Below are 20,320 nucleotides of genomic sequence, written 5' to 3'. Positions count from 1 at the left end.
TAAACCAACCACTACTAGAATTTTATGAAACTGTACTTTCTACTTAAAAGTATAGTTTCCCCAAATGATTGGGATGGCTGAAGATTAATCTATGGGGGCCAAGGCCACCACTGACCACCCCTTGGCTCCTTCATTGCACCTGTGGTGGATAAAATGTTCTTCCTCCAAGATCTGTCACTCTGCTCTGTCTCAGACAGGAAAAGAAAAACTGTTCTTCACAGTTTAACTTCTCTCCACTATCTTCACCAAAAACATTTAGGTTTACTTCATTCTCTGTTCAGTTCCGGTTCAAAAAACACTCATCTCCAAAGCTACAAACATTCACTATTCAAATCCCTCAGTGATGGAAACATGAAGTTTTAATGTTTAGAAGCAACAAACCAAACTTTGTCTCCAGTCAGAGTTTTTATCAGTTTTCAGTTCTGGACATGACGTGTTCAACAAGTGCTGCAAAATGTTTCTCATTAACACTAATAAAAAATAATCACAAATGCCTTCTTCTTTGTTTTATCACACAAAATGTTCAAATGTCAATGTTTTTTCTGTCAGGATAACTTGAAATTAAAAGTTACAAAGATGAAGATATTGACATGTGTTTTTAAAAGATATTAATATTTAAAAAATGTGTTATTTAACTGACTAATTTCAGGAAGGTGACATTTAGGCATCAATAAAGGGTTTATTAACAACAATATGGCTCCTCCACCTGTGTGAAGATCAGTGAGAATCAGAGTTTAAACCATCAACTTCTCTTTAAATCACCAGGGTTAATGTCCAGAACTCATCCACTGGTTTGTAATTTGCTCGATGTCTCATATTTATTTTAATTATATTTATTATCCGTATTGTTTTCTGTGCAGGATCAAGGGAAGATCGGCGTCATCTTCAACGTGGGAACAGACGACATCAGCATCGACGAGCCCGCTCTCGTCGTCAACGATGGCAAGTACCACGTTGTGCGCTTCACACGCAGTGGCGGGAACGCCACCCTCCAGGTGGACAACAATCCTGTCCTAGAGCGGTACCCCCCAGGTGAGCCCAAACGACAACCAGCACCTGTTCACGCTGAGTGTAGAGAAACGGCATGGAGGGACTTTAGAGGCTATTGAGGATCTGTTTTAAATGTTTGTCTTCAATATTGATTTGTTTACCTTCATCACTCACCTGATTGGCCCCTCCCCCACACGTGTTTCACACATTATTTATTTGGGGGCTGTGGTAGCTCGGTGGGCTGTGCTGCGGCCTTGTGATCCTTAGGCTGCAGGTTCGAGTCCAGGTTGGGTCAAGAAGGTCAAATGTCTTGTTTGAGTTCCCTCTCTGGGGCAACCCACTTACAAAAGTAGGACAAATTTACAGCAAACATGCTTGTAATGAATGCGTCCGTCATTCAAAAACCTGTTTATTAAATCTTCATAGCAGCATAACTTTCTTGTGTGGTTTAAGCACATTATAAGACCTTCATGACGTCCATCTGTGCTCATTTTATCAACCTCTTGGCTCAGAGTCAGTCTGAACTGAGGGAGGACAAATTCTTGTTGACATTCAGAGTTTTGATAGGAATAAATTGTCTATTACCTTATTAAATGTAGCTCCATTTAATACTTGAATGAAACTAATTTTTAAATGTTTACAATAAATGCACACCCACAAAAGGCAGTCAGATGGGATTAAATGCGTCAGGACGGAAAATTACTCGTCTAAATGTATGTAAAATGTACCCAAACTGTGAAAAGATGTTTAAAAAAAAATGGCGACACAACAGGCTGTCCTTTAACCTGCTCCAAACCAATCAACTAATTAACATCATTCAGAGCAGGTGTGAGCTGGCGGAGCAGGAGGAAACCGAATCCTGCAGCTGCTGCAACACACACTCACACACACACACACACACTGAGCCCACGGTTTTACATAAATCAGTCCAGCATAATGTATACAGCCGTGTGTGTGCTTCTATTTTCAGCTCCCACTCAGTAATCAGTCATTTTCTAACATTTCCAAAAGGTAAATTAAAAAACCACCGAGGAGACATTTCAGTTGGAGTCGCTGCAAAGAGAGAGAATATCATAAACTCTGAAAAGACGAAAAAATTGACACCCAATAATCAGGAGTGAGCGTTTTGAGACGTCTCGCTTCACAAATCTTCTAAATGAGCTCTGAACTGAGTTCAATCAGAGCCACGCCGGCTGTTTCCTCCTGCTTTAACCCTTTCTGTTCGTTTATTCATGGCTGCCTTCAAACAGCTCTGATTTACTCATTTTTGCTCAAGAATGACGTTTTCACAGACAGAACAAGTCGGCTAACAGAGAATAATAAGTTGTTTTTCCTCTTTATTTTATCACGTTAATTTTCTTTCCTTCTTTTTTCTGACATGTTTCAAATAAACTAATTTAATCTAAAATGTCAACAAGAATTAATTATATTTTCAATTAGTGCTGGACTGAGCATCAAATTTTCCTGCTCGAATGCAAAAATAATCATCCAGTTGTTGCATATTTCTTGCGATGTCTGTTTTATTCATCATTGTTTTGTGTTTGCACGTGTTTAAACTAAGAGCTGAAGTCTTGTCTCAAGTGTTCTGTTCGTTTTGTCAAACTGAAACATGTTTTGGGTTTTGATTTGTCTCTTTAATTGTTGCAATGAAAGCTGAACCCGTAACAGAAATGTGTATTCTCTCAGCATCTACTTGTTTGTTTTTGTAGTAAAATTACATCTTTATCAGACTTTTCTGCCACCATGCTGAGGATATCTCTGAGGCACGTCATGCACAATTATTTGCAAGTGAAAATTCCGACCTCATCGTTATTTCTGGTCATTTTAATCAACCCCAGAGCGATTAAAGTGGACCGCTCACTGCGTTCAGTCACACTTGATGATGATTAGAATATTCTTACTGGACAACTTTTAATAATTTATGCAAAAAAACAAACCCAAAAGAGGCAGCACAATGAAAAACAAACAAGTTCCTCCTACAGAAATGTCAGGATGTACGAGTTGTCAAGTGAAACATTGTCCAAGTTAAGAGGGTTAAAATGGACCACCACCGAGTACGACTCCCAGGCTGAAAGTTTGACATGAGGCCCGGTGAAGAGACGGGTCCTGATGGAGCAGATGGATGCATCTGCTCCAGGATCACTAATGGACTCAGGGCATCACTTCAAATCAGGGCTCAGAAAAGATGAAGGAGGGCTGCGATCATTAAAGCTAAGCTGTTTAGACCCTTTCAGAGGGAAGATGTGCTGAAAGTGAAGCACTAAACCCAGAGCTCCTCTCCTCTGCACTGAGACGGGAAGAGATCTGCAGAATTCATGCAGGCTGAGATCTTTCTGCATGCCAGTGCTGCAGCAGATCCATCCAAGAACCCCGTGCATGGTTAGACAGTGAGAAATGATGAATAATGAACTGTTTCCCCCCTTCTTGCCAGATATAAATTCAAGTGAAGGCTGGTGGGCTCGTCTCAAACATGACACCTCTTGGATCCGGATTTCAGAGGCTGCTGCTTCAGAGGAAGTCTGACAGAGTCCATTAGGGGGTCAGGGCCGTTACTAAAACACTACTCAGCTAAAATGAACAAAAAAATGTTTTAAAAAGGCCCAAACTAGTTTTATAGCAATCTATCATCACGTCTCTGGTGAATTTACTCTTTATTTTAAAATCAAGGAATTGGAACGCTTGTTTGTACTTTCTAATTTTTTATCGCACGTCATGGAGCGAAGAGGGGGAATTGGAAATATCCTCCGTCAACTTGTCCAGTTGTGCATGTTGTGAGCATGATCTTTTTTTTCTTTCAGCTGCTCCCTTCTTCAACGAACTAACTCGCACGAAGACTTGGCAATTATTTTTACACTGGATGTCCTTCCTGACACAACCACAGACCACCGAGCTCCCACAGCCCTCTGTGTGGAGCAGAGCGCTGCAATCTAGGGCGCCTGGGGGAGCAGATGGTGGGGGTTAGGGGCCTTGCTCAAGGGTCCAGAGTGGGGCAAATGAGGGTGGAGGCAGATGTGGGTGTTTCACCTTCTCCCCCTACATTTTGCTGTTGTCAGTCCGGGGAGTTGAACCGGCAACCTTCAGATCACAGGCTCACCTTTTCTAACCGCTACTCCACCATGTTGTGAGCATGATCTTGTGTATAAATCAACCACCTCCATCATTTGAGGATACTATGCATTCTAGTTTTTATAGTATTTAAAATTATAGTTTCCTCAAATGATTGACATGACTGATGATTAATCTATGGAGGACCAAGGCCACCATAGGCCACCCCCTGATCCTCCATTACTCCTGGTGGGGGATAAAATGTCTCCCTCCGCTCTCCAGGATCTGTCACTCTGCTCTGCTCACTCAACAACAATCTTCCCTCTGTTCTTCTCAGTGTAACTCCTCTCCACTCGAATATCTTTTGCGCTAAAAACATTTAGGTTTACCTCATTCCCTGTTCACTTCCAGTCCAGAAAAACACTCATCTCCAAAACTACAAACATTCACTATCCAGAGCCCTGAGAGGTCAGGGACATCAGAATACTGCTCGTTTAACACTAACAAACCTAATGCTTGAGAACCGCACGCCTCTGAGGACAACAGAACGAGCTTCGTTCAGACAGCAGATTTTTTTAAGTGCCTTTGAGCAACATTAAAAATGAACCTGTAATCTGGACGTTTATAACATTTTTAACTTGTATAATTGTGCATGTTGTGTGTGTCTATGAGTGTGTCATATCCATGTACCTATGTGTGCATGTGGGATGATGTATTTCGGGGTCAGTATGTTTCTGCTTTGTTCTGCTTATAATGGTTTTCCTGATTGTCTCTGCTCAAGTAATTAAGTTTCTATGTTATTTTTTGTGTCTACTGAAATTAACCTGTTTGCATAAAATTCTTTTTCTGTTTTTGATATTTGCTGAAGATAGCACTTTGCCTAACTTAAAAGCTAAATAACCCTAACTAGTGTAGGAAATTATAAATAGCCTAAACTCATAACTGTTACTCGTAATAACTAGATAACTTTAAGCAAAGCACAAGTGTGTTTAACTCACAGCTGGATGAACGTTGCTAACTTGTAAGCCCTGTTAGCCCTCATAACCTTGTGTTTAACCTTGTGATTTTTCAGCTTGCAGACTTTAACCTTTAATCTGTCTCTCCAAATTCTTTGAAGGACACTATGATAATGAACGACTGGCTATTGCCAGGCAAAGAATCCCATACAGACTTGGTCGGGTAGTTGACGAGTGGATACTCGATAAAGGTAAAAAATTAATTGATTAGTTAATTAAACCTTGAAATAACTAGAAAATAACCCTTCCCCTTAAGAGGTGCAGTGCCAGAACACAAGAGTGACGAGGCTCCAGCTAGCCTGGGACGTGTTTTCCAAGTGAATTGGAGCTTGGATTGGCCGTGGATTTTAACACTTCAGCCTGAAAACAAATTGAGTCTTAAGACAAGGGGAGCAATAGTTTGTTTATTTTGTCGTCCTTACACCTTGTGAAGATGCTGCACCTTTAACATTTCAAACTCAAACTAAAAAGCTCATAACCCTTGTCTGACCCCCATTTACCCTCCCTAACCACTGTGTGTAAACAGAAACTGTGTGTAATATTTTAACATAAAACCATTAAAATGCTGTCTAACCTTTTCCATAACTCTAAACTAACTTGTTAATGACGTCTTTGTCAAACTATTTAAACCTCTTAAACCCTAACATTTTGATGTGATGTGAACGGGGAAATTATTCTTCCTCTTCCTTGTGTCCTTGAATTTTATCTTGTTGTTCTGCAGTCGCACCAGAGCTCCACGCTGAATGTTTTGCTGGTTACATTTACACAGTACTTCACTGTTTGCAGCCATTACTTATTATTTAAAATAAAACTAAACTAAGACTTAGCCAGCTCACTAAGATGTGTATAGGCTGATCACACTTTAGCTTTTAGTAAATAAATGATTTTCAATTTGACTTATTAGCTTGTAGCATATTCACTGTTTTACTCTTGGCTAAATAGTTAATAAACTATTTGCTGTTTTGCAAAATGCATAGCAGAAAGCTATACAGTTTATAATTTTTTACCATACTTCATTACTAACAAGCAAACAACTTCGCTCTTTCCCTAAATAGCTTAAACCTATCTAGCTTAGCTTACTGATAATTAGCAATAACAGCTTTTTGATTAGTGAATAAGCTTTTTGCTTTTAAGCTGTTATTTGCTTCGTAACTTTTCACTAATTAGTAAATGACGATATTAAATAATGTTTTGCAATTTACTAGCTTATAGATGATTAACTTATTAGCTGTTAGAGATTATAACTAGCTATTTGCTATTTTGCAAAGTACATTGCAGAAAGCTGTACAGTTTATCTTATTTATTGTATTTGTTTACCCTATTAACAAGCAAATAATGTAACTATTTCTCTAAATAAGTATTAGCTATACTGTATAGCTTTGCTAATTATTAATTAACAATAGCTTAGCTATTTTGCAAATTAGTAAATGAGCTTTTTGCTTATAAGCTGTTATTTGCTTATTAGCTTTTTCACTAATTAGTAAATTACTTATTAGTAAGTGTTACCTAACGTTTTAATGGGTAAATAGTTAATATGCTTTTTGCTGTTTTGGTAAAAATCTAAAAGCTTTACATCACTGTTTATTTGCTAATTAACAAACACTTGAGTTATTTTACAAACCAGCAAACAGCTTTATAACTTAGCCATTTGCCATTTAGCCAGTAACTTAGCACATTTGCTTGTTAGTAGCTAATTTATTTGCTAAGAAGCCGAGTTATTAGCATCATTCACTAATTAGTAAAAAAGCTGAGTTAATCATTGGTTTAAAAGTATTTTTCTGAGTTCATCCTGTGGCTGCTGACAGTGATGCTGTGTAACTGATGTGGTGGCTGGTGCATCATTTGGCTTCACACAGACCTAGCAAGATGTTGGTTTTTTTTAACTCTTAACTCTAAATCTAAGAATACTGAAGACATTTGTCGTTTGTTAGCCACAGACAGATTTCTAACTTGTTTAGTGATAAAAAGACATCTAAATAGGCTGTCAGTGTTCAATTAGCATGTGTCAAGTCAGATTTCTAATCTTGCTTTTAGTCAATGTTTTTCTTGTAAAGTTGTCATCTAAAAAAAATCTTTAAAAACTACCTAAAACTACTTTAATGACTGAAATTGCTAAAACTGGTCTAATCTAGATGATCTAGTGAAAACAAGCTCCCGTTCGACTTCTCCATATCTACTTTACTGTTCTCTCCACTCCTTTGTCTTCTTTTCTCTCCGTGTCTGTGTAACCGTAGGGAGACAGTTGACCATCTTTAACAGCCAGGCTGCCATTAAGATTGGCGGTTATGACAAGGGTCGGCCCTTCCAGGGTCAGATTTCAGGGCTGTACTACAACGGCCTTCAGGTGCTCAAACTGGCCGCAGAAAACGACCCCAGCATCCAGGTGGAGGGGAACCTGCGCCTGGTGGGGGACTCGCTGTCTGTGCCGACCACCGACACCACCTCCGCCACGCCTTTGGCTGTGTCTGACATGTCCACCACCATCATGGAGACCACCACCACCATGGCCACCACCACCACCCGCAGGCAGCGGTCGCCGAGTCTGAGGGAGAGCATCTCAAAGGTGGATCATTCACAAAAATTCTCATCTCCTTAAAACTAGAAGTAAACTTACCTTCATATCAAATTAATGTAATTATAGTTAATATTTAAAGCTTTTCTCTTTTTGCTTTTTATATTTTTAGTCCTCTAATAGCTGAAACAGAGAGGTAAAAGGGGCATCTACATGTTTATTCTGTAAGAATACACCCAGATTTGTGTTTGTTCATAGTTATAGGTTTTTTTATGTCTTACTGAAAGAAGCTACACATTAAAGTCTGAGCCTACACTTCGAATCTGTGCAAAAGAACAGAAGTTATAAATAAAGGTTTAAGGATCAGCTTTGTGCTCGAAAAGTCACCAAGAAGCATTTAAACTCAAATTAAAGAACACCAGTACGCCACCAAGGAAAATCCAATAACTTATTTGACTCTCTGGTTCCTCTCTAAACTTGCAAAGGCTGTGACATTTAATATCAGTGAGTCTTGGTTCCGCCATTACTCCTGGAAAGTCCTGTTGACTTCTGTCCTAATTTCAGGGTTGTTCCTCACAGTCAAACAGCGTAATCACCGTGTGTATTCATTAACAATAAGCCGCGTGTGTGCACACTTGGCCTGGTGTTTGCTGTTGCTTGTGCAGTTTAAGGCATATAGAAAGCTATGGAAATGTGAGAAATTTGCTTTTAGTATTTTTCAGGTCTGAATGGAAAAATTACAATAGAGTGTGAAAAAAAACATTTAAGTTTCCAGGCTTTATTCTCTATTTGTTTTTATTTTAATTGCTTAAGGAAGACAACTCTTTTTATGGTTAATACAAAAAAAAAAAAGTTATAGTTTTAGCTCACATTGTAATACACCATGACCTAGAGCCCTTCAAACAAAATAGAGTGTTTGTTGCCATCTATAAAAAGAAGAAACGTTTTGGTTTAAGAAGAAGAAGCATGATTTTATTACCTGGGATCAAACACTGCAGAGAACTCTGTATAAACACAATTTCACTGGAAGCCGATTATTCATGATAGCTCCGCCCCTCCAGTCTTAAGACACGCCCCCAAAATGATTGGGGTATAATGGAGCCAAATAGTTTTTGAGAAGCATACATGCGTAATTTTGTCATTATAAATGGTGCTTATGCTTTTAAAAATTAAAATATTTTCTGACTTTTCTCAAATTATTATTTGGGGTGGGGGTGGGGAGAGACCATCTGTTTTTCCAAATTTTGGGGTGTGTCCTAACCCCCCAGGATTTCTGCCTATGTTTAACTCTGTAATTAAAAATGATAGTTCAAATCTTTTGAAGGTTAATTTCAGCAATATTTTTATACCAATTTCATGAAGCTCATCTGTCAGTTTTACGTTAATGTTTACATTTACATGGACGTATGTGGTTATTAGCAGCTGCTGCTAGCTGTAGCACTTCCTGAAGAAATGTATTTTTGCTGGAATAACCTTATCATGTAAAACTGATGGCGAGTATTTTTACTTTTACACTAGAGCTCTTTTAGGACAGCAGTGATCCACGTTGGTCTTGATCCTGCTCAGGTTAGTCATTAGCTCGTCAGAATTAATCTCCCTTGTTTTTTTCATTAAACTGAGGCTGTTCATAGAGCTACCTTCAACAGGTAGTATATTAATTATTCATAAGCTTTACAAAGAACACCTGGTTGGGACCATCCCTTCAAGCCCCTGCGATTAACAACGAAAACTCGTTATAACGGCGGATGAGTTTGTTTCAGAACGGTCGTAGCATTGCTAGCAGTGCAGGGAAGTCTGGCCTGGAAAAAAGCCTTGAACTAAAAACGAACATAAAAATATCTGCAAATCTGAGTCTGGAGATGTAAAACATTATGCACGCTCTCGTTCCGAGCACGGCAGGGGGTCTCCGCACATTAAAGTGCTTTTTGTTTAAAATGTCATGGAAAGATGTCCAGTAAAAAATCATGATCTGAAAGAACATGTGATGTGTTTATTCCAGTTTGTTTAGTTTCATTGTGCTGACAGATGAACCCTGAAGTGATGCAAAGTGAATCCATTTGATCAGATTTGATCCCAGAAACATGAACATGATTTTACGAACTAATCCACTTCCTGTTAATAAAGCCTTCAGTCTGTTTAAGATGTCTATAAACTCATCAGTACGACATCTAACCAGGTGGAGTCAGATTCTCTGGACGGGTTCTTTATTGAAAAGTTTTGTTTTTATGCAAATGACTTCTTCAGTCTTGGATAAAAGACAAAACATTTACCGTACTTTCCGCCATGTAAGTCGCATCAGTCCAAATATGTCTAATAACGTGGAAAAAACATAAATAAGTTGCTTCACCATACAGGTCCTTCTCAAAAAATTAGCATATTGTGGTAAAGGTCATTATTTTCCATAATGTAATGATAAAAATGAAACTTTCATATATTTCAGATTCATTGCACACCAACTGAAATATTTCAGGTCTTTAATTGTTTTAATACTGATGATTATGGCATACAGCTCATGAAAACCCAAAATGCCTGTCCCAAAAAATTAGCATATTTCATCCCACCAATGAAAGACAAGTGTTTTTAATACAAAAAAACGCCAACCTTCAAATAATCATGTTCAGTTATGCACTCAAAACTTGGTCGGGAATCCTTTTGCATGAATGACTGCTTCAATGCGGCGTGGCATGGAGGCAATCAGCCTGTGGCACTGCTGAGGTGTTATGGAGGCCCAGGATGCTTCGATAGCGGCCTTAAGCTCATCCAGAGTGTTGGGTCTTGCGTCTCTCAACTTTCTCTTCACAATATCCGCAGGTTCTCTATGGGGTTCAGGTCAGGAGAGTTGGCAGGCCAATTGAGCACAGTAATACCATGGTCAGTAAATCATTTACCAGTGGTTTTGGCACTGTGAACAGGTGCCAGGTCGTGCTGAAAAATGAAATCTTCATCTCCTTAAAGGTTTTCAGCAGATGGAAGCATGAAGTGCTCCAAAATCTCCTGATAGCTAGCTGCATTGACCCTGCCCTTGATAAAACACAGTGGACCAACACCAGCAGCTGACATGACACCCCAGTGACTGTGGAAACTTGACACTGGACCTCAAGCAATGTGAATTCTGTGTCTCCTCTCTTCCTCCAGACTCTGGCACCTTGATTTCCAAAGGAAATGCAAAATTTACTGTAATCAGAGAACATAACTTTGGACCACTCAGCAGCAGTCCCAGGTGAGATGCTTCTGACGCAGTCTCTTGTTCAAGAGTGGCTTGACCTGGGGAATGCGGCACCTGTAGCTCATTTCCTGCACACGCCTGTGCACGGTGGCTCTGGATGTTTCTACTCCAGACTCAGTCCACTGCTTCCGCAGGTCCCCCAAGGTCTGGAATCGGCCCTTCTCCACAATCCTCCTCAGGGTCTGGTCACCTCTTCTCGTTGTGCAGCGTTTTCTGCCACACTTTTCCCTTCCCACAGACTTCCCACTGAGGTGCCTTGATACAGCACTCTGGGAACAGCCTATTCGTTCAGCAATTTCTTTCTGTGTCTTACCCTCTTGCTTGAGGGTGTCAATGATGGCCTTCTGGACAGCAGTCAGGTCGGCAGTCTTACCCATGATTGCGGTTTTGAGTAATGAACAAGGCTGGGAGTTTTTAAAAGCCTCAGGTATCTTTTGCAGGTGTTTAGAGTTGCGTCGTTGATTCAGATGGTTAGGTTAATAGCTTGTTTAGAGAACCTTTTCATGATATGCTAATTTTTTGGGACAGGCATTTTGGGTTTTCATGAGCTGTATGCCATAATCATCAGTATTAAAACAATTAAAGACCTGAAATATTTCAGTTGGTGTGCAATGAATCTGAAATATATGAAAGTTTCATTTTTATCATTACATTATGGAAAATAATGACCTTTATCACAATATGCTAATTTTTTGAGAAGGACCTGTATAAGTTGCATCTATTATGCATCACCACTGACACATTGCATTTGTTATGTGTCACCGCTGATCACCCGGAAACGTGGGACGGTGTTGTGCCAAAAACCGATTGGCTGCCAAATGGCAGCCACGGGAGCGTTCACGGAAGGACTTTAACAAGAATTTAACAAGATTAGCACTTAAAAACAATTATTTGTTTGCTCGACATTATAGTAAAGGTGTGTGTCAGTTTAATTTTTCCTTAATAAATTAACTTTAATGGTCAAATCAGCTGCATTTCTCCTGGGCGGGGCAGTGAAATGCTGCTGATTTGGCGTTTGCTCCAGGAGTTCCGGAGTAATACAAAGGTGGCTTAGTATGGCAAGCCAAGTGTCTCATTAATAGCCACGTTTACCTAATAATGTTTTTTGTCTGTCCAAACAGGTCTCACTTGTAAATGAGTCTTCGAGGCTCAATGTGATTTATCAGTTTAAATAAAGGTTGAATGAATAATGAGACACTTGGCTTGCCATATAACTCAAGGGCCCTCTAGCAGCTAATAATGGTAGAGTTCAATATTTTCCATTACAGAATGAACAAAATCGTCAGATCTCAGACAAAAGTTGGGTTATAAATATGGGTGGGGAAAACACGTGTATTAGTCGCTTTGGTGTATAAGTCACAGGACTTGCAAATTTATGCAAAAAGATGCAACTTATACTTATATATATATGTACTTGGTACTAGTCCAGAGGACCAGACTCAACCTCATTAGATTTATCTACCTGGATTACCGAGCATGCATAAGGACATCCATACTGCACTTCACTGCGTCTCCTTAACTTAGTCATGTTTTTGCACAAATGTATCATAAATCCTGGTAAAACAATAAATCTAGAAGGAAATTAAAGCATGTAAATGACATTTAGCCTGCAGATGATATATCAGTATTGTTTATGTGTTGTTTGCACACGGTCGTTGGGGTGAAAGGATGAAAAGCAGCTGCAGACGTGCTCATTTTGAACGTGCCGTTTTTACCAGAGTGGCTTCGAGCAACACGACAGTGCTGCGCTCTGCAGATTATCCTTAAATAGAACAGTCAGCAAGAAAACGTGCTTCTAAAAACAATTCTGTGCACCCAGATGATGAAAACGTGTTAATTCATTTGATGGGGGAAACTAAAATCAGCCACTGTGATCGTTTTCAATGTTGTTGTTTTTTTGTTTTTTTTTCAGCCTCAGAGCTCTGATGATATTTTGGTGGCATCAGCTGAGTGTCCAAGTGATGACGAGGATCTGGAGGAGTGTGAACCAGGCACAGGTGGGTTACCTTCAAGGGAATAAAACATGGCCGTTTGATCAAGTAATTGTTACAGCTTCTTCCACCGTGTGCACGTGTAAACCCCACCGACTGAAGGAAAACTCTCAGATGGGGCTGCAGGCGTCGAGTCAGGCTGACAGTAGATCAGATCTGTGACAGAAACAAGCTCAGGAACTTAAGAATGAGGCTGACCTTATCACGAGAGCCTCCGTTAAATCTGTGACCTTATCAGAGCTGTTTGTTGGGAGCCGACCTGCCATGTGTGACTGAAATAAAGATGAAAGCAGCTATAAATATGTTCAACTCCTCCACAACCAGAGGGCAGTCTGAGCTCTGAGTCCAATATGTAACATGAGAACATAAAAGAAAGAATGCAGCACTGAGGCTCTGCTTTAAGTAAACCTGTCAAAATCCTGCCAGGCTCTTTGAGGATGTGCAAAGTTTGAAATGATCCTTAAAGTCTTTGATTTTTCATTATAAACAGGCAGATGTATTTGTAATATTTTAAAGTGGTTTTGATCTTTTTTTTTCAGGTTTCCTGTTGGTTTTATCCATTTATTTATTTATTTTAGTTTTTCTGTAGACTTCGGCTGCTTTCTTCACTCATTTTCTGTCCAGTGCATGACCATTTTCAGAGATCCTTTTTTATTTCTTTGCTTATTTATTGTTAAGCCTCTTGATGTTGACCGATGAATCGTCCAAATATAAAAAGCTCCCTAAACTCCAGACATGGACCAGAGTTGTGCCATTACAGAAAATTTTGTAAGGACCTAATTAATTGTTGGACATTAAAGGCATTCTGTTACAAGCAGCATGTCCCAAAAACACACTTTATTCACTTTTCTTAGGCTGAATTTATACAAAAGTAATAATATTAACAGTGCTTAACAGACATAACATTAAACGGTGATTCTTAAAGTGTTTTTTCTGAAGTGTTGGTGGTCAGTTGAATAATGATGCATCTCTCAGGCCACGTCTTTGAGGCCAAACACTGATTTTGTCCCCTGTCAGGGAGCAAAGGGGGGAATGGCAAAAAAAAACCTCCAACCTTGCACGTTATGAGTATGATAACTTGAACAATAGGTGAGGCGTTGACTTCCATTCTGGTGTGTGGCTATATCTACATGTAAGAATGGTCACCATCGACAATTGGGTTGCCACGTCAAAATCCAAAATGGCCACCACCATATATATTTATATGTCAACCAACCACCCCTATAATTTCAGGAAATCACTTTCTAGTTTTTATATTGCTTAAAATAAGTTTCCTCAAATGATTGGGGTGGCCAAAGATTAATCTATGGGGGCCAAGGCCACCGTTGGTCACCCTCTGGCTCCTCCATTGCACCTGATGGTGGATTAAATGTCTCCCTCCACTCTCCAGGATCCGTCCCTCTGTGCTGCCTGAGACAAGAAAAAACAAAACAGGGTAACTTCTCCCCACTTGAATATCTTGCACCAAGAACATTTAGGTTTACTTGCAAATCCCTGTTCAATTCAAGTCCATCTTCCAAACTACAAACATTCACTGTTCAAACCCTTCAGGGACAGGGGACGTTGGTTTGCTGCTTGTTGTTCATTTTTAGTGCATGTTTAAATAATGTACAGTCATGGTCATGTACAGAAACCGGACAGAGAATTAGTTAAAAAACTAATGAAGTCCTGAAGAAGACCTTCAGTACGTCTGAAAACTGTTGATCGGGACAACTCTAAAGGATTACAGGAGTGTCTATAATCATGGAAACATCTAAAGGAAGGAAGGGTGGTTTAAAACATTTGCACAGTCCCCGCCCTGGCGTCTCTGAAGGTTTACGTGTGAAGAATCCTGGTTTGAGGTTTAGATTGTGGTGGTGTTTAAAGACGGAGGCCGTCCTGACGTTTGTCCTGATATGTGTGTGTGAATCCTTCGAACACTAACCTGTCTGCTCTCTCCCTGAACGTCTGCCCACAGATGTGCTTTCAGCAGCTCCGCACTTTGTGCTCTTTTAATTTACAGACCTGTTTTTATCTTTTGTGTGCGTCTGCAGCCTCTCTTTGTGTGTGTGTGTGTGTGTGTGTGTGTGTGTGTCTGATTGTAAGCTCTTTATGTTTCTGTGTTGGACACCCACACATGTAAGAAATGATGACGTCACTGACGACCCCGTCAGTATGAGTTGTGTTTGACATCATGAGCAGATTAAGCCTCCACGTCAGTTCTGAGTTCTAATTTAGCCCCCCACCTCTTCTGTTTCCTTTCTAGGAGGTGAATTAGTGTTGCCTATTATAACAGTGGATTCCCTTGAGCCCCCATCCATAGCCACCCGTTACCCCGTTATCCCTCCTCCTCCCACCCTCCTCTCCCCTCTTGAGACCACCAAAGAGTCCTTGATCCTCCCTCCCCACCCTTCCTGCCCTCCGGACCAGGAGGACTGCGGTGACCTTGTGGAAGTCTCGGCCTTCGGCTCGGGAGAGATGACGGAATCTGACGACGAGGACTTTTACAGTAAAAACTCCCCTGTGGTCACTGACAGGACGGTCCTTCCTCCGCCTCCCGCCGCCGGTGACGGTGGAGTCCATAAACCCCGCCCCCTACCTCCTTTTGTTCCCACCACCAACCCTGACCAGCTACACATTCCTGCAGGCAAAAAGCACAACCGCGACCAGGTGCTCCTGCCCCCTGCTCCTCCATCCTCCCGAAACACCCCGGGACTAACGTACCCCCCCAATTTTCCCCATGTGCCCACAGCCAACCCCACCACCTCGGACGAAAAGAGCCAGCCTGGCGCCGTGGAGGTGATCCGGGAGTCCAGCAGCACCACGGGGATGGTGGTGGGCATCGTGGCAGCTGCTGCTCTCTGCATCCTCATCCTCCTCTATGCCATGTACAAGTACCGGAACCGGGATGAGGGCTCGTACCCGGCCGACCAGAGCCACGGCTTCGCCAACAACTCCACTGCAGAGGGCAACGGAGCAGTGGTCAAAGACAAAAGCACAGCAACTGCCTCTGTGGCCAAGGCCATCACAAAAGGCAAAAAGAACAAAGACAAGGAGTACTACGTTTGAGACGGCAGACAGGGACTGAGACAGGGCGGAGGACGCTTTGGGTTTTCTGCCTGAATTCGTCAGGAAGATGAGAAAAGTCACAAGGAAGCAACTGCACAAAGCAAACATGTATTACTTTTACATAATTTAAGGTTGACCAGCTCCCAGTGGTGATAAATTCTTCTCTGTGACACGAGATGGGACTCATCCTCTGTGTCAGAACGGGCTCTCCGTCTGCAGCCACCAGTTCTGTTAGTGTATGAGTTCATTTGATGTTTTTCACTAGCAAGCAAAGGGAAACATACACTTTGGCTTTGTATATAGCATGGAAATGTGAGGAGAGTGCTGAGAACATCCAGTTTCTTTGGACTTCTTTGTAATCCCGAGTCTCAATGTCCCCATTATGGTCCACGAGGCAGAACCGGCCAGTTATTGAATTTTTCTGGTAGATGAGCTGCGCGCTGCCCCGGCACTCATCCTGAGCACACTCAGACAGAAAGCCTTCACTTGGAGAAGACTTAACATCTGCAGCCTCCACATTTTACGTTACGTGACTTTGAATCTACCCCCAAACAGTGTGTGTACGTCCAAAAGAAATGATCTTGTTCTGCTGCTGTAAAGGACATGAGATTTTTATAATTACAGCAAGCTGAAAGTGGTGATAACATCGCTCCCGTAGTGTGGTCAGTGAATCTTTTCCATTTGACAAATCCGAAATGTGATGTGTGAGAGATAATGCAGTCGGTCTGCTATTACAAGTAGGGATAATTGTGACCGAGTGAGCCAGTGAACACAGCCGAAGGGTTTCGCTCCTCTATAAACACAACTTGTATGTACTGTACATAGAAAGGTTAGCAGATCGACAGCATCCTTAAAGATGTGAAAAAGAAATAAGCATCCCAACGTTTTCTCATGCCAGCATCTAAACCGATTTAGTCTGAGGAGCTTTGAGAAGCACATTTGAAGATTTTCTGAAGCTGCTTCCCTCACAGTCTTTTCTTTTCTTTTCTGCTAAACTGTCTCCAAAGGCTAACACAAAATGGAGGCATATCTCAGAGGGGAAGATATTCCTTGTAAAGCAGCCAAACATGTATTGTTTTTTTTTTTTTTATATATATAAGTTACCAAAAGACTATTCTATTGGATGAATAATTACAGAATTTGTGAATTGTAATGATATTTCTCTGGTATTGATGTATCTTGTTGCCACTCTTCTGAACACATCACGTTTTAGGTTGCTTTCTGCGTTAATCTGGACTTTGAAAGCACACTTTCCTCAAATAGCTGCAACCATCAAATGTTTTTAAATTATTTAACGACTCAGTTTATGCAGCGAAAAAGTACACACGGATGAAACAAATCAATGTTTTATTTTTCTGTTGCGCATTTTCGATGTGCTGGATCTGATGATATAAAGCCATTCTTTCGGTTTTAGTTATTTATTCATGCTCTGTGATTTCCTGTCAACTTTCTTTTTTTTTATGAAAGTGCCATTCAATGTGAGCTGCTCCGCGCTCGGAAAATACTCCATTCCTCACTCATTACTATTGTATAGTGTTCATGTGAAATGGATCTTATTATGTGTACAGAACGTGGATAAAGATGAAAATACACTTGATTATATACTTTGTACACACCTGCCTCATGTGCTATTTTTTTAAACAGGTTCATAAAGAAACATCCTGTTGGTGGAGATCTGTGTGCAGAAGCAAACATTACACACACTCACACACACAAGTTTGTCTTTCTATCTTTACAGGGACTTTGTATTGACTTTCATTAATTTCTATAGCCTAACCCTGACCCTTACCCTAAACCTAACCATTACCAGTACATACCTAACCCTAACACATCCTCAATTTACACCTTAGTCCTAAACCTAACCCCTAACCCACCGACGGCACTTCTTATGAGACCCTGGCTTTAGGCCCAATAAGGAGCAGTTGGTCCTCACAATGTAGTATAAGTTGGAAAAATGAGCCTTACAAAGTAACAAATACAAAGACACACTGATAAAAAACAAAGTTATGCACCCAGAGGAAGTGATAGAAATCAACCAAACTTCATGTTCAGAGGTCATGTGACTGTCCTATCGTCAGAGTCTGGGCACGTTGCTGGTCCTGACTGATGTGGGATCATTGGACATGGGCGGTCCTGGATTCAATGCTATTCAATTGAATTATTCAATTCAAATGCTGAACAGTCGTCCTCAATGTAGCAAGTCATCCCACAACTGCTGTAAATGGCCCTCGAGGTTGGGTAGATCGTCACTGGGTCAGAGTCCATGTTCGAGCTGATACCACTCATCTGAGCGGGACCTGGCTGTCCACTGGAGGACCTAAACCTGATGCAGGCAGTTCAGAGACACATACAGGATATCTTGTTCGGACGAGCGTCGTCTTGTTTAAGGTCTACCAGGTTGCTGTCAGGGTTCGCTGCGACTCTGGAAATCATGAAAAACCTGGAAAATGTCTCACATTTTTCAGACCGTTAAAACTCGGAGTCTGAACACTGATCTGCTGATTAAAACATTTTTAACTTGTACATGTGTGCTAGTCTTTTATAATAATAACTTTTAGTATCATTGAGTCCACGAGCTGCTTCTACAGAGTACATGCATCCTTACTAATTGGTTATGGTGGCTTTTTAGTTTCTGATGTTAGACAATTTATAAAATACCTTGGGAATGATTGTCGTCTACACGTACCGTGTCGTCTGCACTTCCTGTCATCTCTGAATGGGACTGCCGCCACCTGAAACAAAGTTCTGAGCATTTCGTGGAACTGAAATATCTCCTGGAATTTCAGGATTTACTTGGGGAAAAATGAGGGGAAACTCAGAGACCCTTGGCTCTCTCAGGTGGGATAAGACTTGCAGACATTACAGACACATGGTATCACTGTTACCGAGCTGTACCATCAGGTCACCCTGAATCACAACCAGAGGTGACCTTAAGTCAGACTTCATGACTCTACACCATCTCAACAACATTGATAGGATTGGTCTGCTCCCTTTGGGTCCAACAAGCCATTGTCATCTGTGGTGAAGTAGATCTGGGATTGATTCATTGCTGAACATGAAAGTCATTAGTTTACACTTCCTGTTACAGTATCTGCCACAGTAGCTCTGCTCTGCTGTTAATGGCAGCCTTTGCCTGTGACTGCACTAGCACCAGTCATCTGGACACTGTGGAAAGGCATGTGGTTTAGGGGGGTCCTATAATCTGTGTCAGGACAACAATTTCAAGCCACCAAGTATTGTGCACCAACTTGATGCACAATACAATGATCCTCCATTGGTAAGGTTCGTCTTAGGCAACTGGAACTATCTCCACAAGTACGGGTACCCCACTGGTTCCAGCACTGTGACACCCACCCAGCTTTGTCAAAAACCAACAATGTGACCCTTCTATAACTTTGTCAAGTGTTATGATGCTGTCTGTGAGGCATCCTCTGGATCTGTTGGCCTTCGCTCAGTTTTACCTGACTGTTGGATGCTCTGTTCATGACGCCATTATCGATGCCTCTGGTGCCCATTCTTGACATACCAGATCCCTGAAAACTGGGGTTTCAAACTCTGTTATAAAATGGAGCCAAAATTAAAAACTTGTTTCAAACAAAGGGCCAAATGCAGTCATTACGTCATTTACCGGACATCTTTTCTTGGTTGAAGCTTCCTCAACAAAAGTTTCATCGGCCTTATTTGATGTTCTCTGTTGCTCTTTTTGCATCAAAATCTAAGATTATGGACAATTTCAAACATAATTTTTTGGCTTCAAAGTTAGCAAACTGTCCTGAGAAGTTTGCATTAAATAAAGAATGCTCAGGTTTTTAGGTAAATGAGAAGCAATAAATTTTTTACTTTTAAAATATCATCTTGGTGTTCGGATAAGATGTTAACAAGGGCCATATTTGGCCCTTGGGCCTTGAGTTTGACACATGTTCTTCAGGGTGTTTAACCTCTGCAATTTAGATGTTAGGACAGTTCAGACTGAACTAGGACAATATATACAGTAACAGCTTTGGTACATATACAGAATATAACAGGATATTTGCCATTAGAGCAAGTGAATAATCTACAAATACAAAAGTGTTGTATTTATATCTTTATCTGTGGTCAGGGAGGTTATTAGACCTGGGAATATTTTGTTACAAATTACAATAAATCCACACCATTGTAATCTACAAAGAACACACTTTGCTAACTAGAGAAGTTAAGATGTTCAACATGAAGAAACCGACTCTTGCACGAATAAAACAACGGGTCTTACACTCGAGTTTCATCATCAGTTTTTCTGTCTCGTTCCTCTCGCTGCCTCAGTCTTTTAGCTTTGGAGGCTGCACACTTCTGGTGATTTAATAATGTAGGGATATTAAATATTTATCAAAAACAGATTCTTTATCTTACACCAGGCTTTATTCACAACATAACGTCTTGGATTTAAGTTTGTCTTAACTTCAGGCTGAACGCTACAAAGGATGAATCCAGCTGAGTTTTAGGATGTTGGAGAATC

The 20,320-nt window shown here is 40.7% G+C and overlaps 1 protein-coding gene across 1 annotated transcript in view; it reads left to right on the top strand.

The window, feature by feature from the left end:
- LOC119420900 (neurexin-2) overlaps positions 1-17,220 on the top strand; it is a 267,108-nt gene extending 249,888 nt beyond the window's left edge. Inside the window, exons 15-18 of the mRNA XM_037688319.1 lie at positions 861-1,032; positions 7,286-7,614; positions 12,708-12,786; positions 15,512-17,220. Coding sequence (XP_037544247.1) covers positions 861-1,032; positions 7,286-7,614; positions 12,708-12,786; positions 15,512-15,828 — 897 coding nt within the window. The 3' untranslated portion in view covers positions 15,829-17,220. The remainder of the gene's footprint in view (positions 1-860; positions 1,033-7,285; positions 7,615-12,707; positions 12,787-15,511) is intronic.
- Positions 17,221-20,320: the final 3,100 nt, after the last annotated feature.

The sequence above is a fragment of the Nematolebias whitei genome, chromosome 14 (assembly GCF_014905685.2).
Source record: "Nematolebias whitei isolate Nwh7 chromosome 14, NemWhi1, whole genome shotgun sequence".
In the NCBI taxonomy this organism is placed as follows: Eukaryota; Metazoa; Chordata; class Actinopteri; order Cyprinodontiformes; family Rivulidae; genus Nematolebias; species Nematolebias whitei.
Note: the sequence above shows the minus strand (reverse complement) of the source record. Positions and strands in the feature narration are given on the sequence as shown.